A 16,862-nucleotide genomic window follows, 5' to 3' on the forward strand; every position below is an offset into this window, starting at 1 on the left:
TTTTTAGGGAGTTTTTCCAATCCACTGTGCTTCCAGATTGCTTGATCTTGTTTTAGTCTGTGTATCTGTATAAGCACTTTGTGATAACTGCGGATGTAAAAAGTGCTTTATAAAATAAATGTGATGGATTGATTGGGGCAGCACACTCCTGATAACACAGAAGTCTCATGTTTTGCACAACTATTGCACAGAATATCCTCAGTTAGTCTGGTGTGCTTTACAGCTGTCGTGTGTGTGCACGTCGTGCGTGCAAATTCAAACAATCTCTATTATGTGTGACATTGGTCCCTGCCCATTGCAGAAACAAACACATGACATCCCTCACACTTCAAAATTTAAAAACCAATGATGAATTATATACACTACTTGACCAAAAGTATGTGGACACCTGCTTGTCGAACATCTCGTTCCAAAATCATGGACAATAATATGGAGTTTGTCCCCCCTTTGCTGCTATAACAGCCTCCACTCTTTGAAGGCTTTCCACTAGATGTTGGAACATTGCTGTGGGGACTTGCTTCCATTCAGTCACAAGAGCATTAGTGAGGTTGGGCACTGATGTTGGGAGTCTGCATTCAAATTAATCTCAAAGGTATTCGATGGGGTTGAGGTCAGGGCTCTGTGCAGGCCAGTCAAGTTCTTCCACACCGATCTCCACAAACCATTCCTGTATGGACCTCGCTTTGTGCATGGGGGCATTCCCATACTGAAACAGGAAAGGGCCTTCTCCAAACTGTTTCCACGAGGTTGGAATCACAGAATTGTCTAGAATGTATTGTATGCTGTAGCGTTAAGATTTCCCTTTACTGGAACTAAGGGGCCTAGCTCGAACCATGAAATACAGACCCAGACCAATATTCCTCCTCCACCCAACTTTACAGTTGGCACTAAGGTTTATGGCTGGTAGCGTTCTCCTGTTCTCCTGGCATCTGCAAAACCCAGATTAATCCGTTGGACTGGCAGATTATGAAATGTGATTCATCACTCCAGAGAACGCATTTCCACTGCTCCAGAGTCCAATGGTGGCAAGCTTTACACCCCTCCAGCTGATGCTTGGCATTGTGCATGGTGATCTTAGGCTTGTGTGCGGCTGCTTGGCCATGGAAACCCATTTCATGAAGCTCCCGACAAACAGTTTATTGTGCTGACTTTGCTTCCAGAGGGAGTTTGAAACTTGGTAGTCAGTGTTGCAACCGAGGACAGAAAAATTCTGTGAGTTTATGTGGCCTACCACTTCGCGCTGAGCCAATGTTGCTCCTACTTACAATTGACCAGGGCAGCTCGAGCAGGTTGAAAAGGTGGCATCCTATGACGGTGCCACGTTGAATGTCACTGAGCTCTTCAGGAAGGCCATTCTACTGCCAATGTTTTGTCTATGAAGATTACATGGCTGTGTGCTCGATTTTATACAACAGTCAGCAACGGGTGTGGCTGAAATAGCCAAATACACTAATTTGACCACATACTGTCCACATACTTTTGTACTTCTATATAAATGCAGTACATCGACTATTCCTCGGGAAATACTGACCAGAGGGTCAATCTGATGTGACATTAGTTCGCATTGCAATAACAGCGTAACCGTGTTGTAAGGACATCTGGTGCCACCCAATTGAACTGCATCTGGCTGGCAAACATGTTACCATTTAACTCATTTTTTTATGTGATACAAATGAGTAGTGTTGGATCGGTCGAACCCGTAAATGCAGAGTTGTTTTACTTACGATAATGTTTGTCAAGACAACTGGTCTTGCATTAGTGCGTTAATATTATTGCTGTTGTTTAATTTCCATCACCACATTGAACCCACTGTATTACTAATAAAGTTGAGTCAAATAGATGACGTCGGGAGTTCCACGTTGGCCCGGACGTGGCAGCAGCATCAGAGGACAGAAATAAACGATTCTTGCTTTGGGTGTCACAAACATAACGATTCACGCCTCGTCTCAACAACGGCAAGAATTTAGAAAAGCTTTGCTTAAAATTTTGACATTCACTCACAACATGGGGCTTCTCATCTCGTCAGTTTTTACCAGACTGTTCGGCAAGAAACAGATGAGAATACTTATGGGTAAGTGTCAGCTGAGTCTTTATTGAGTGAGTAGCCCATGAAGAAAAACTGATTCGTTGGAGCCAAAAGATGTAGCTTGACGATTCAATAGTAACGGTAACAAATTAGCTACGTTAGTTAACATTAAAGTAACGTTAGTAAATATTTGTTAGTGTTGCTAACTGCTACATTACTGTAGCTAGCTAACGTTAACTCACTCGTATTTCATATGTCACAACGATTCATGCTATGATGCTGGTGAAGTTGTTTTGCGCATCTACAGTTGCTGGTCATAAAAAAAAAAAACTGTTTTTTTGGTTCATTGTGTCAACTAACTTACAGAAAGTTCATAGCCAACTAGCTAACACACATACCTATCTACTCTAGCAATGTCTTCTTTGAGTAGTTTCTCTTGAGTAGTTTGTTAGTTCTAGTTAACGTTAGCTAGCCATTTTAGCTTCTCTGTCATTTGAATGGTGGATTTTCGTATCTTCAAACAGCTGTATCGTTTTGGACAGTCAAGTGTCAATGCGACAGTGTAGACATGTTTGTGATTGCTCGCTCATGCTTGCAGTTGTATGTGCGAATGAGATCTCGTTATTTTAATCATAACGTTTGTGTTTTCTCAGTTGGCTTGGATGCTGCAGGGAAAACCACTATCTTGTACAAACTGAAGCTGGGAGAAATAGTGACCACCATTCCAACTATTGGTAAAACACACTGTCACACCCACCACCTTTCACCCTCCAGTCTCAACTGTTCCTACTCGAATTACCTTTGTTGATGATCACCATAGCTAGGTATATTGGAGTCACTAATCACATTCAGAGTGTACGAAACAGGAACCCCTGCTCGTTCCTTGACATCGACTGACCAGGTGAATCCAGATGACAGCTATGATCTCTTATTGATGTCACGTGTTAAATCCACTTCAATCAGTGTAGATGGAGGAGACAGGTTAAAGATGGAATTTGAACCCTTTAGACATAGTTTGTGTGTGCCATTCAGTGTGAATGGACAAGACAAAATATTTAAGTGCCTTTGAAATAGGTATGGTAGTAGGTGCCAGGTTTACAGTTTGAGTGTCAAGAACTGTAACGCTGCTGAGTTTTTCACAAGCAACAGTTTCCTGTGTGTATCAAGAATGGTTCTTCAGCCATATTAGATCCAGCCAACTTGACACAACTGTGGGAAGCATTGGAGTCACCATGGGCCAGCATCTCTGTGTTCCTAATGTTTTGTACACATTGTATGTAGCCTAATATTGACATCCATAAATTGTGGGAGTGACATTTAAAACCAATACATGCATAAATACAGTCCACCACACACCCTCAAAGTTTACAAGGTGATAGCTCATGTGACGACAATTGTTTTTGAACACTGGAAATTAGAAATGTCTATTTGTTTAAGTCCCTTAATGGTGTGTGTGTGGGTGACAGGCTTTAACGTGGAGACGGTGGAGTACAAGAACATCTGCTTCACAGTGTGGGATGTGGGTGGTCAGGACAAGATCAGACCTCTCTGGAGACACTACTTCCAGAACACACAGGTAAACTCACGCACCAAAAGGAAACCGGGGAGGCTACACTACAGCCTGCTCTTTTATTCCTCTTATGTAATGCCTCTGGGCATCCTCCTGACTGTCCCTGCCCTGCTCTGACTTTGTGTTCCTCCCTCAGGGTCTGATCTTTGTAGTAGACAGCAACGACAGAGAGAGAGTGGCGGAGTCTGCAGAGGAGCTCTCCAAAATGGTGGGTACAGTGCTCTAGATTCAAATAAAAAATATTGGTGCTCACACTGGTGCTCACAAAATATTCTGGAGCTCCCATCTTTAAAAAGTTAGAAGCACCACGTGACATTTAGGAACACCTGAAAATGTTATTTAAATGTTTTGTTTTTTTAATTCAGAGAGCCTATATTGTGCCTAAGTTAATTCTAGCTGCTCTTGACACCTGTTGTGCCCTAGAAACGAATATGTAACATTGTAAATTAGAGCTGAACGATATATCGGTGAACATATCGAAATCGGACAATATTAGCTAAAAATGCAAACATCAGTATTGGCCGATGTCAAAGCTGACGTGCATACCTATATATCGTATGTACGTGATGTAATGACGCCATGTAAAATGTTGCGGTACACCTGCAACACAGCATTCCTAACCTAGCCCACAATGTCTGCTATGTGGATCGAGCAGTCATTTGAAAGAGTAAGAATTTCAGTGTGACTCAAAAGGCAAAATCCATTTAAGCCAAGATGATGGAATTCATTGCCCTTGACAATCAACCGTTCTGTGTCGTGGATGATGTTGGCTTTCGCCAACTGGTCGAGCACTGGTACACACTATCAAGTGCGCTAATTTTTAAATGTTGCCCCGGAGTTATACAATAATAGCGTCATGCATACTATGGAACACAGTTTGGGTCTTTGCGTTTCAAAAAAGATACAGTAGCACTGTCAAAGCTGTGCAAACAAGCAAACGCTGGCCACGAAACGTGTTTACAATACCTATTTGGTAATAAAGCATAATCTGTTCGACCGCAACTTCTGGGGTAGCTAGATTTAGCTTGGTACCTAGCTAGTGCCAATACAACCAGCCTGAAAACAATGACCAGTGGAAACTGCAGTCATTTTCATTATTCTCACTTGTTGTTTGCCTATTCAAATTGAAATTCAGTTCATGAAAATAAATAGCTAGCCAGCCACTTAACCCTGTTGCCCAAAGCTAACGTTATAAGCAGCCAGCTAGCTTCATCTGGCTAGTGAGGCTTGACCGGACTTGGTTATGTATTGTGAAACTAGCCACAATAAGGATTAGGTACAATAGTGGAATTTGCGGTGTGTCTTCAAAATAAAAGTATATAGTTGACAGTGAATCAAATGAATACAAATAGTAGAATTATGTCATACTTTTATTTTGAAGGCTAACTGCAAAGTCCACTATTGTGGCTAATCCTTATTGTGGCTAGCTTCACATAGATGTCCGACCACCATTAATCAAACAAGAACTGTCTTATAAATTAGGGTTATTTTCAATTACTCCTAGCGATATAGTTAGCTAGCTAACTATATTGCTACTGAAACAGAATGTCTTACTATGTTTTTGGGGAAGAACATTGTTTGCATCCATGTGCTAGCTAGCTTTTTATGACCAGCACTGTAGGTGCACGAGACAACTTTATCAGCATACGTATCGAATCGTTGTGACATATGAGTGATAGTGTAATAACTACGTAAACAATGTGTTAAATTATGTGACGTGCATTCATATTCAGGTCCTTGGTCAACAAGCTTATTTCACACGTCAAGTAGTGTTATTTGACTTGTCATTTTTTTGACATGCAAAGACCCAAACGGCGTTCCATAGCAATCCTGGTTGAGAATGAAACGACTGAACAAATAAGTGACGAAACAGCACAGCAAGTAAGTGAAAGAAAAAATAGGGACATGCGTAAATGCCAACAAAATAACTATTTGGTCAGGGGGGTGTGCGTGTGACCTTTATTTAACTAGGCAAGTAAGTTAAGATTAAATTCTTATTTACAATGATGGCCTACCCCGGCCAAACCCGGATGAAGCTGGGCCAATTGTGCGCCGCCCTATGGGACTCCCAATCGCGGGCGGATGTGATACAGCCTGGATTTGAACTCGGGACTGTAGTGATGCCTCTTGCACTGAGATGCAGTGTCTTAGACTGCTGCGTCCATGTGTATGTGTTAACTATTTAACTGTACTAGAATGCTTAAAAGGCTGCAAAAATGTTAAATGAGTATCGTTTCTTTTTGGCAAGGAAGATATCGGTATCGGCCAAAAATGTCATATCGGTGCATCACTATTGTGTAGACATTAGTTTATTATGAAAGCTAAAATGTTGATACAAATATTTGGATATACTGGTAAAGTTACCAGACAGGTATACTACAAAGCAGGATCAATGAGTTAGCCAGTTAACTTTGATAAACAACTAGAAATAACTACTGATTTTTCTGGTTCGTTGGTTGTTTTTGGTGGTTGATTCCATTAGACCATGCCCATTTCAAGCTTATACCACCCAAAAAATGTTATTTCAGAATATTTGGGCAAGTTAGCTGGCTAATTCATTGATGCTGCTTTGTAGTATTCTACTCTAGTTAGCTAGATAGCCATTGAGTTAACAGGGCTGAACAAAGTGTAACAAATGGTTGTCAACGTGCGAGTAGTTTTAGAATGACCCGCGACATGATTTATCAATGTGAAATGCGCTCTGGGAAGATGCATTTTGAGCTGGTAATATGGGCCGGATCTTTTGACCTGGTTGGTCTAGAAATGAAGCCGTTTGCGCTGCAGTAATGGTGCACCCATGACTCTTATGAATCTGCACACATTTGTTTCTCTAGGGCACTCGGAAACAACGGTACATCAAAGCTTAATCATTACAACAATTATCTGGGAGGTTTTTCCACACAGTGCTCCCAAAATAAAACTCCTGATCAGAGCAAAATATTTAGTCTCCTGTGCAACCAAATTAGTTGCACTTTAGAGCCCTGGGTAGGAATATTTACTCTATGTATGAGATGTAGCCAGCTATTAGTAGGTATATTTAGTGTTGGTATGGTATGTAGGCCTATAGGCCTGGTCTGTTTATTTATAATTGACTGGACATTGCAACTTGGTGGGGGTGCACACTCCCATTTACATCGACGGGGCTGCAGTGCAGAGGGACAAGAGCATCAAATTCCTCGGTGTCCACATAACTGAGGACTTAACATGGTCCTCTCACACCAGAAGGGTTGTGAGGAAGCCACGGCAACACCTCTTCTCCTCAGGAAGCTGAAACGTTTTGCATGGCCCCTCAGATACTCAGAAACTTTTACAGCTGCACTATTGAGAGCATCCTAACTGGTTGTACCAGCGCCTAGTATGGCAACTCCACCGCCCATGACCGGAAGGCCCTACAGAAGGTGGTGCGGATGGCCCAGCTCCCAGGACATATATGCCAGCCGGTGGAACAATTGCCCAAAACTCCAGCTACCTGAGACATGGGCTGTTCTCCATACTCCTGTACGGCAGGCAGTACTGGTGCATCAAAGCTCAGACAGACTCCTAAACAGCTTCTATCCCTTGGCCATAACTATTAGATGGCTAACAACTACTCCTCTCCCACAGACCATCCAAACGGACTCTATGCCCATCCACAGGTCTCTACCCACTCAGACACAACTTGCACTGCTGCTAAAATGATTATTGATTAGATATATTACTTCCTTAAGATGCTGTAGATTGATTGCCAATACCGTTAGTATTTATCCTGTTACTGGTCACTATTACCCCTGTTTACGTGTGTGTATACACTACTGTTCAAAAGTTTTGGGTAATTTGTAAATGTAATTGTTTTCCATGTAAACATACATGACATTAGTTACAAAATTAATAGGAAATATAGTCAAGACATTGACAAGGTAATAAATAATCATTTTTAATTGAAATAATTGTGTCCTTCAAACTTTGCTTTTGTCAAAGACTTTCGTCAAAGACAACCTTGCAGACTGTTGGCATTCTAGTTGTCAATTTGTTGAGGTAATCTGAAGAGATTTCACCCCATGCTTCCTGAAGCACCTCCCACAAGTTGGATTGGCTTGATGGGCACTTCTTACGTACCATACAGTCAAGCTGCTCCCACAACTGATCAATAGGGTTGAGATCCTGTGACTGTGCTGACTACTCCATTATAGACAGAATACCAGCTGACTGCTTCTTCCCTAAATAGTTCTTGCATAGTTTGGAGCTGTGCTATTGGTCATTGTCCTGTTTGAGAAGAAAGTGCTTTGTTTCTGGCCATTTTGAGCCTGTAATCGAACCCACAAATGCTGATGCTCCAGATACTCAACTAGTCTCAAGAAGGCCTGTTTTATTGCTTATTTTAATCAGAACAACAGTTATCAGCTGTGCTAACACAATGTGCCATTGGAACACAGGAGTGATGGTTGCTGATAATGGGCCTCAGTACACCGATGTAGATGTTCCATTAAAAATATGCGGTTTCCAGCATTTTCATTTACAACATTAACAATGTCTACACTGTATTTCTGATTAATTTGATGTTATTTTAATGCACAAAAATGTCCTTGTTTTTGAAAGAAAAGCACATTTCTAAGTGACCCCAAAGTTTTGAACGGTTGTGCGTATAATTGGTATATTACCAAAATTATTTATATATTCATGCTACCAGTCACTTTTTCAGCCCTGTTTGCTTGAATATTCTACCAGTCACTTTATGTATAAACCTACCTTAACCACTCCTGTACCTGCACATTGAATAAGGTACTGACACCGACGTGTATATACTTGTGTACCTTATACAATAAACTATGACGAGTTATTCTATCACTGCATTGTTGGGAACGCCCTCAAGGTAAGAATTACTGTACTGTTTTACATCTCTTGTGTCCTGTGCACGTGGTGAATAAGCTTTGAAACTCAGTATCCCAAACTAGCGATCTATTCACTCTGCCCCCCCCAGCTCCAGGAGGACGAGTTGAGAGAAGCAGTATTGCTGGTGTTTGCTAACAAGCAGGACCTTCCCAACGCTATGGCGGTCAGCGACCTCACGGACAAACTGGGACTGCAGAGCCTCCGCAGCAGAGTGGTGAGTCTCACTCACACCCGTGTAAACTCCGGCATAGACATACACGCACACTGCTCAATGTTTTTCTTTTTTTTTTTTTTCCTCAGTGGCACGTGCAGGCGACCTGTGCGACGCAGGGCACAGGACTGTATGAAGGACTGGACTGGCTTTCCAATGAGCTGTCCAAGCAGTAATACCGGACATCACAAGCGAGAGAAGCAGAGAACGATAGAGGATGAGAACACCTCAGAGAGACTGACACCTTTAATCAACTTTGGTCTTGAAGAACCTGTGCCCCTAGAGTGGACAGAACTTGTGGACAATGCAATCAATACCTATTGGAACATGTTATGTTACTACTCTTTTTACTTTGTCATCCTTTCAGATACTTGTCTAATCTTCATATTTTCCCCAACCTCGCAGCAGATAAACTGTCGCTCTTTTGCATGTTTAGAAATTGCTGCTCTGAGACACCTTGGAGACGACCCCTCTTTCCTCTGCACATTGTTCAGCTTGGTCGAAGTTGCCCCAAAACGCTGATCCTGGATCACTTTTTTAAAATCTTTTTTTTTTATATGCTTATGATTAGGATTGGGTGTGTTGTAATCTGATCCTAGATCTGTGGTTAAGGGCAACTTCTACCTCAAACTGTTCAGCTCCACTAGACTTCATGGACATTTTCATTGAAACAACCTTGCCCCTCACCCCTGTGACCTCATTGCCATTCTGTCACCTCGGTAAGGACAGAAGCTTCTAGAATGAGATGAAGACACTGATGCCATAAACCTCAAGATGTTTGAGGAAGTTTTTGTGCCCTGGAAGCCAAATGGAACTCCTTTTAGTGAATGGAACCACTGGAAACAGTTGGCTCTTGGTACTTCCTATTTTCTTCATCTCATTGTAGAGTAGGTTTGCTCTGGGTTCTCCACATGTCCTTTTTATTTTTTATGCAATAACCCATTTCCTTATGTGCTTTGATCTAAACTGGGAATCTGAAATGGTTAGGTAGTTGCTGCCACTAAGCATTGAAACGGGCTGGATACTTTTTCATCCACCTTATGGTTCAGGTTAGGATGGGTTATCTGATGTAGGAGCTGTGTTTAGGTACAACTTCTACCTCAAGCAAGTTGAAACCACACAAGGCTGTTTTGTGAGTATAAGCAGCACCTAACCCAGACTGTGCCTGTTCTAATACTTAAATGTTTTCTTCCCTCCTGCCCTTCCTTGAATTTTATTAGATTTAAGAAGTACTGGCTTGAAACAATGCAGTGGAAACCTTGTCCTCACTTGACCAATCTTTGATAACCTGAAGGAAAGGGAAGAAGCAGAAATGGTGTTTTCTAAGCATTGGAACAAGGCCAATATCAGTGTTGTATAGTGCAGGGGCATGCTTTGGTTCAGCTGCGCATGATTGTGGTTAGGTGTGCTCTTCTGGCTGATTTTGCACACTTAATCTGACTCTTCCACACACCCCTACTCAATCTCCCTGGGCTAGGCATACATTCCAGCTGACTGACTGCTTCTGGAAGCTGCCTCACAACTTTGAATGATGTGATAACTAATTGTTTTACAAAAGATCTCTAAATAAATTCACCTGTTAAATTGTGTTCTGAGGATTTAACTTTGCCTGTCTATGTTCATGTGTTCTGGCTATTTCAGTATAAGTCTGTAATTCTCTGTAGGTTGCGTTAAGGAATGTGTAATGTGCTTCATGTTTGGCAGTCAAACGCTTTAGGTCTCTCTGGTGGAAGTGAATTTGCTTCTTTCTGGTATTGTTCCAAAGCAAACAGTAGACAAACCTTTGTGTGACTGTGCACATTCACTTGCCTGGCTGAGTGGTAATCTGGAATTAGATGAAATGAGGACCAAACTGATGCAAATGACTTCTGTCTAATGTCCTTGATGTCACACTGTGCCTCATTCAAGGTTTACCAAAAATATAGAGGGGGTGTGACACCATAGTCCACACTACCACATCTCGGTGTAGGGTGAAGTTGCCTATAGACACTGATCTTGGGACAGTTTAGCATTTTCCCTGCTAATGGTTAGGATTTGGGGAGGGGAAGCTGATCCTAGATCTGTACCTAGGGTAACATCATCCTGGAGCCCATGTCTCTTCGGCCTTCCTATTGGTTGTAGTGCTGTACATCAACTAGAAGAATCTTTAGTTTTTCACATACTTTCAGGTACAATGATATCACACCAGTTGTCTTAGTTTAATGGAAATTGGGCGGCAGGTAGCCTAGCCGCGGGTTGTTACCGAAAGGTTGCTGATTTGGATCCCAGAGCCAACTAAGTGAAATCTGTATGTGCCCTTAACCCTATTTGATTCTGTAAATTGTGGATAAAATCATCTGCTAAATTTTACTTTCTAATGTGCTACGCAGCTGAATCAAATAACCAACTCATCATCATGCTTTGATTATGTGAATCAGCTGTTTAGTGTTGGGGGGGGGGAAAGAAAAAAAAAATGTGAACCCGGGGTGTTCCAGGACCGAATTTGGTAACATGTAATTAGAGGACTGAAACATTCAGACAGATCTTGATGGCAGTTGTTATCCAACAGAGGGGGTCGTTAGCATGGTAGCGTGTGTGTCAGCCCAGGTAGTTTTTGTTGGGAGGGGTGGGGTACAAGCTGTGTTTGTGCTATGTCAGTAATATGAAATGTGATATCTTTGTCTCAAATTACAGATAAGTAATTTATGGAGTAAAGAGAGTGGATTGGTCAAAAAATACAGTAGGAATTATCCTCATTCACAAGGGTCCTTTTTATTTGTGTAACAGCAAAGACCAACCTGTTGAGTCAAATCAAATGTTATTTGTCACATGCTTTGTAAACGACAGGTGTAGGCTAACAGTGAAATGCTTTTGCAACAATATAGACATTCAAATAAATCAAATGAAATCGTGACAAGCGGAATACACAGTGAATAACAATCGAGTACAAATAACATGGCTACAGTGTATGTACAGGGAATACCAGTACTGAGTCGCTATGCATGGGTACGAGGTAGAGATACTGTAGGAAGGGGTAAATTGTCTTGGCAACAGGATAGATAGTAGGCAGTGGCAGCAGCGTGTGTGTGATGTCAGTATGCATGTGTTGGGGTGTCAGTGTAATTATGTGTGAGTGTGCATAGTCAGTGCAAGTTGGTGTTGGAGTTGGTGCAAAAAAGAGTCAATGCAGATAGTCCAGGTAGTTATTTAGGAGTCTAAAGGCTTGGGGGTAGAAGCTGTTCAGGGTTCTGTTGGTTCCATACTTGGTGCATTAGTGAAGAGAACAGTGATGTACTGTGCCGTACTCACCACCCTCTGTAGTTCCTTGCGGTCGGGTGCCTTGCTGTGATGCAGCTAATCAAGATGCTCTCAATTGTGGAGCTGAGGGCCCATGCCAAATCTTTTCAGCCTCTTGAGGGGAACTAGGCGCTGTCGTGCCTTCTTCACAACTGTGTGGGTGTACGTGGACCATGTTAATTCCTTAGTGATGTGGACACTGAGGAACTTGAACCTCTCGACCCACTCCACTACAGCCCCATCGATCTGGATGGAGGTGTGCTCGCGCCTCTGTTTCCTGTAGTAAATGTGTGCTCGCGCCTCTGTTTCCTGTAGTCCACGATCAGATCCGTTGTCTTGCTGACTTTGAGGGAGAGGCTGTCCTGCCAGCACACTGCCAGGTCTCTGACCTCCCTGTAGGTAGTCTGCCTCATTGTCGTCAGTGATCAGTCCTACCACCGTCGTGTTGTCAGCATACTTGATGATGGTGTTTGGGTTGTGCACAGCTGCACATGGGTGAACAGGGAGTACAGGAAAGGACAAGCACACACCCCTGAGAGGCCCCTGTGTTGATGATATTTTCTGATGTGTTGTTGCCTACCCTCACCGCCTGGAGGTGGCCAGTCATGAATCCAGTTGCAGAGGGAGTTTTTCAGTCCCAAGGGCCTGAGATTGGGGATGAGCTTTGAGGGGACTATGGTGTTGAATGCTGAGCTATAGTCAATGAACAGCATTCTTACATAGCTATTCATTTTGTCCAGGTGGGTGAGGGCAGTGTGGAGTGCAATAGAGATTCTGTGGATCTGTTTGGGCAAATTGGAGTGGGTCTATAGTTTCTGGGATAATGGTGTTAATGTGAGGCACGTGAGTGCTATGGGTGTGTAGTCATTTAGGCAGGTTACCTTAGTGTTCTATGCACAGGCACTATGGTGGTCTGCTTGAAACATGTTGGTATTACAGATTCAATCAGGGACATGTTGAAAATGTCAGTGAAGACACCTGCCAGTTGGTCAGCACAAGCCCGGAGCACACGTCCTGGTAATCGGTCTGTGAATGTTGAATGTTGACCTGTTTAAAGGTCTTACTCACGTCGGCTACGGAGAGCGTGATCACACAGTCGTCCGGAACAGCTTGCCTCGAAGCGAGCATAGAAGTGATTTAGCTCGTCTGGTAGGCTAGTGTCACTGGCAGCTCGCGGCTGTGCTTCCCTTTGTAGTCTGTAATAGTTTGCAAGCCCTGCCACATAAGACGAGCGTCAGAGCCGGTCTAGTACGATTCAATCTTAGCCCTGTATTGACTCTTTACCTGTTTGATGGTTCGTCGGAAGGCATAGCAGGATTTCTTATAAGCTTCCAGGTTAGAGTCCTGCACCTTGAAAGCTCTACCCGGCAGCTCTACCCTTGGGCTAAATTGCTGTGAGCGCTGCTATCTGGATACTGCCAGATTCCGTATAGTGGGAGAGACGCGAAAGTCCAGCTAGCCTAGCTGCCTCCGCAGCCTCAAATGGAGGCCACTATTGAACGTTTCCAACGTTGCAGAAGCTGCATTTACTTTGCTTTGTTCCAGGACAATGTGGACCACGTTGACTTTCAATGTAGCAACTTCTTGCTTGCGGAGGACTACAGGAGCGAAGTAACTACTCTTAGCAAGCAAGTAGCAAACCTACATAAGCTACTGGGGAACCCATGCCCACCTACTTTTATTTTTCTTCCACCCCAGTAGCCGGACGTCGCTCTGGTCTGGTGGAAGTTTCACCGCCGTGTCGGCTCCACAGCCGACTGGCCGGTTCTAGGCAGGGTTCCATCCCCGAAGGGGTCTCCCCTTCCCTGGAGAACGGAGCTGATCTCAACCCAACCAACCAGCCATGGAGGTACGTCACTCGCCGTGGAAGTCGAAGAAAGTGTCCTGTGGCAACGGGGTCTCCATGGAGATGTTGAACCCGGAACTGACACAGACCAGAAACAGCTTTGCTGCCCTGGATCCAGAGCTTCTGGCGCCTTCGTCCATGGTTGCTTCCAAATCAAGATCGGATCCGGAGGTACCTGCATCTTCATCCTCGGCTCTGTCTCCCTCTCCGGTGGCTTCTACCTCGGGTTCAGATCCTCAGAGCTCCCAGGCTCACCGGACTGTGAGGCTGCCTGAGAGACCGACCCATTCAACATTACCAGCTGTCATCATAGGCAACTCTATGGTGAGAAACATCTCGGTCCCTTAGACAAAAACCCTGTGCTACCCAGGAGCATGAGTACAGGACATAACATGGCTGCTTCCAACTGTTCTGCCACAGATGCCGGGAGCTGACACTGCCGTATCCATGTGGGGTCAAACAACATCAGGAGGGCTAGTTTGGAACATTTGAGAACTGATGTTTAGCATTAAAAGACCAAAAAAACGGCCAATAATTTCAGGTCCAGTAACATTGTTGGGCCACAGGTGTGAAAGATTCAGCAGACTGCTGGCATTACACATCTGGCTAAAAGACTTCTGTAGCTCTGCTGGAGACACTTTTATTGATAACTTTGACACCTTCTGGAAACAGAAGATACTCTACAGGAATGAAGGGAGTCCATCCAAATCATCTTGGCTCCTGGACTTTGTCCACGCATTTCAAGGCTGCGTTGAAACAATGATGGGTAAGTTATCCAAGACCAGCTCAGTTAATCCCTGCCATTGTGACAATGAGTCGTCATAATGCTGCATCAAATGTACATGATCTTAAGGGAATTGGCAAACACAATGTAATTTAATTTATGTACCCCTAATTGCACCAAATACATCTGTTTATCCTAAAGCTATTGTAAGCAGTAATCATGAGCCTATAAACCAGAGTTACTGTTAGCACTGAGGCGGTGTGCAATAGCAGGAAGACCACTTAGTGCAGGTTGAGCTGAATAATCAGTTCCAATGTAAATAACATGATTAAGTCTACCTCTGATAACCTTCCCAGTTAAGCATTAAAACAATCAAGCAATCCAGAAAAGTGCTAAAAATAGCCCATATTAACATATGCAGCCTGAGAAACAAGGTCCATGAAGTCAATAACTTGCTTGTAACAGATGACATTCATATTCTGACTATATCTGAAACGCACTTAGATAATACTTTTGATGATACAGTGGTAGCAATACATGGTTCTAACATCTACCGAAAAGACAGAAATACCAACGGATGTGGTGTTGTGGTGTATTTTCAGAACCACATTCCTGTAAAGCTTAGAGACAATCTAATGTTAAATACTGTTGAAGTAATATGGCTACAGGTTCATCTGCCTCACCTGAAGCCCATTCTTGTGGTAAGCTGCTGTAGACCACCAAGTGCTAACAGTCAGCATCTGGATAATATGTGTTAAATGCTTGATAATGTATGTGATATCAACAGAGAAGTATATTTTCTGGGTGATTTTAAATATTGACTGGCTATCATCAAGCTGCCCACTCAGGAAAAAACTTCAAACGCTAACCAGTGCCTGCAACCTGGATCAGGTTGTCAGTCAACCTACCAAGGTAGTTACAAACAGCACAGGAATGAAATCATCAACATGTATTGATCATATTTTTACTAACGCTGCAGATATTTGCTTTAAAGCAGTATCCAAATCCATAGGATGTAGTGGTCACAATATAATAATAGCCAATATATAGGAAAAGCTAAGTTCCAAAGGCTGGGCCTAATATACTGAATAAGAGGTCATACAAGAAGTTTTGTAGTGATTCATATGTTGATGATGTAAAGAATATTTGCTGGTCTGTGGTGTGTAATGAGGAGCAACCAGACGCTGCACTTGACACATTTATGAAACTACTTATTTCAGTTACTAATAAGCACGCACCCATTAAGAAAATGACTGTAAAAACTGATAAATCCCCTTGGATTGATGAGGAATTTAAAAAATGTATGGTTAAGAGGGATGAGGCAAAAGGTATGGCAATTAAGTCTGGCAGCCCAACGGATTGGCAAACGTACTGCAAATTAAGAAATCATGTGACTAAACTAAATAAAAAGAAACTACACTATGAAACAAAGAAATTATATAAAGAATGATAGTAAAACGCTTTGGGGCACCTGGACTATATTTATACCTGGATTATATTTGATAGGCTTCCAATAAAGAACGCCCTCTGTTCTGTTAGCCTGATAATGTTAATCCTTATCTCCAGCAGTGAAGGAAAGCGTCCTCTGTGTTCTGGTAGCCTGATAATGTTAATACACATCTCCAGCAATGAAGGAAAGTGTCCTCTGTGTTCTGGTAGCCTGATAATGTTAATACACATCTCCAGCAGTGAAGGAAAGCGTCCTCTGTGTTCTGGTAGCCTGATAATGTTAATACACATCTCCAGCAATGAAGGAAAGTGTCCTCTGTGTTCTGGTAGCCTGATAATGTTAATACACATCTCCAGCAGTGAAGGAAAGCGTCCTCTGTTTTCGGTCTCAGGTACTAAGTGAAGTTCCTGTCCAAAATAAAGACATATATATATACAGTAAGGAGAACAAGTATTTGATACACTGCCGATTTTGCAGGTTTTCCTACTTACAAAGCATGTAGAGGTCTGTCATTTTTATCATAGGTACACCTCAACTGTGAGAGAAGTAATCTAAAACCAAAATCCGGAAAATCACATTGTATGATTTTTAAGTAATTCATTTGCATTTTATTGCATGATATAAGTATTTGATTACATCAGAAAAGCAGAACTTAATATTTGGTACAGAAACCTTTGTTTCCTGTAGTTCTTGACCAGGTTTGCACACACTGCAGAAGGATTTTGGCCCACTCCTCCATACAGACCTCTATATCCTTCAGGTTTCGGGGCTGTCGCTGGGCAATACGGACTTTCAGCTCCCTCCAAAGATGTTCTATTGGGTTCAGGTTTGGAGACTGGCTAGGCCACTCCAGGACCTTGAGATGCTTCTTACGGAGCCACTCTTTAGTT

The 16,862-nt window shown here is 42.7% G+C and overlaps 1 protein-coding gene across 1 annotated transcript; it reads left to right on the forward strand.

The window, feature by feature from the left end:
• Positions 1-1,841: 1,841 nt before the first annotated feature.
• LOC118401201 (ADP-ribosylation factor 4-like) lies at positions 1,842-10,265 on the forward strand. The gene is made up of 6 exons (XM_035798513.2): positions 1,842-2,071; positions 2,680-2,760; positions 3,493-3,602; positions 3,733-3,804; positions 8,554-8,679; positions 8,766-10,265. Exons 1-6 carry the CDS (start codon positions 2,005-2,007, stop codon positions 8,850-8,852), a joined length of 543 nt encoding a protein of 180 aa, XP_035654406.1. The 5' UTR covers positions 1,842-2,004; the 3' UTR covers positions 8,853-10,265.
• Positions 10,266-16,862: the final 6,597 nt, after the last annotated feature.

Source organism: Oncorhynchus keta, chromosome 22, assembly GCF_023373465.1.
Source record: "Oncorhynchus keta strain PuntledgeMale-10-30-2019 chromosome 22, Oket_V2, whole genome shotgun sequence".
Lineage (NCBI taxonomy): Eukaryota > Metazoa > Chordata > Actinopteri > Salmoniformes > Salmonidae > Oncorhynchus > Oncorhynchus keta.

Coding starts and splice junctions, on each gene's coding strand:
- LOC118401201 (XM_035798513.2), top strand. CDS start 2,005: ATGGGGCTTCTCATCTCGTCAGTTTTTACCAGACTGTTCGGCAAGAAA. Junction 2,761..3,492: donor GACCACCATTCCAACTATTG/GTAAAACACACT, acceptor TGTGGGTGACAG/GCTTTAACGTGGAGACGGTG. Junction 3,805..8,553: donor CAGAGGAGCTCTCCAAAATG/GTGGGTACAGTG, acceptor TGCCCCCCCCAG/CTCCAGGAGGACGAGTTGAG.